General features: G+C 72.8%; 1 protein-coding gene across 1 annotated transcript in view; it reads right to left on the reverse strand.

Moving 5' to 3' along the window:
- Window positions 1–588, reverse strand: part of LOC103907313 (B-cadherin) — a gene marked incomplete at its 5' end in the record, with an annotated part of 8,473 nt that overhangs the window by 6,951 nt on the left and 934 nt on the right. Inside the window, 3 exon segments of the mRNA XM_009289460.2 lie at window positions 49–183; window positions 185–285; window positions 366–551. Coding sequence (XP_009287735.2) covers window positions 49–183; window positions 185–285; window positions 366–551 — 422 coding nt within the window.

A 588-nucleotide genomic window follows, 5' to 3' on the forward strand; every position in this document is an offset into this window, starting at 1 on the left:
GGGGACACCCCCCCCCCCAACCTCAACCCCAACCCTGGCCCCGCTCACTTGATCCTCTGCCCCTGGGCCTTGTCGGGGTCCTGGGCCGTGCAGGAGGCGAGGGTCTGCCCCGGCGGCACGTCCTCCGGCACCCGGGCAAGCTGCACTGGCGGGGTGGAGACGGGCGCCTCGCTGATCTCCTCCCCCCCCCGTGGCGGTGGCCGTCGGCAGCTTCACAGCGAAGGGGGCCTCGTTGGCCACGACCACGTGAAGAACGAACTGCTTCTTGGCCTCGTAGTCCAGACCCTGGGAGAGGGGAGGGGACGGGCAGCACCCCACCATGGGCGGCGAGGGCGGGGGGACACACGGAGGGAGCGGACACACACCTTGGCGGTGCGGAGGACGCCCTCGTTGCTGGCGGGGTCGGTGGCAATGGCGAAGGCACCTCCCTCGTTGCCGCGCAGGATGGAGTAGACGGCTCGCCATGCCGGCGTGCTCGGCTCGTCCAGGTCGGTGGCGGCCAGCCGGGCCACCTCCCGCCCAGCCTTGTTCTCCGGCACAGCCGCCTCGTACTGCGGGTCGGGGGCACTGTCACCGCCGCCCCCCGCC

The sequence above is a fragment of the Aptenodytes forsteri genome, unplaced genomic scaffold (genome assembly GCF_000699145.1).
Source record: "Aptenodytes forsteri isolate BGI_AS27 unplaced genomic scaffold, ASM69914v1 Scaffold269, whole genome shotgun sequence".
In the NCBI taxonomy this organism is placed as follows: Eukaryota; Metazoa; Chordata; class Aves; order Sphenisciformes; family Spheniscidae; genus Aptenodytes; species Aptenodytes forsteri.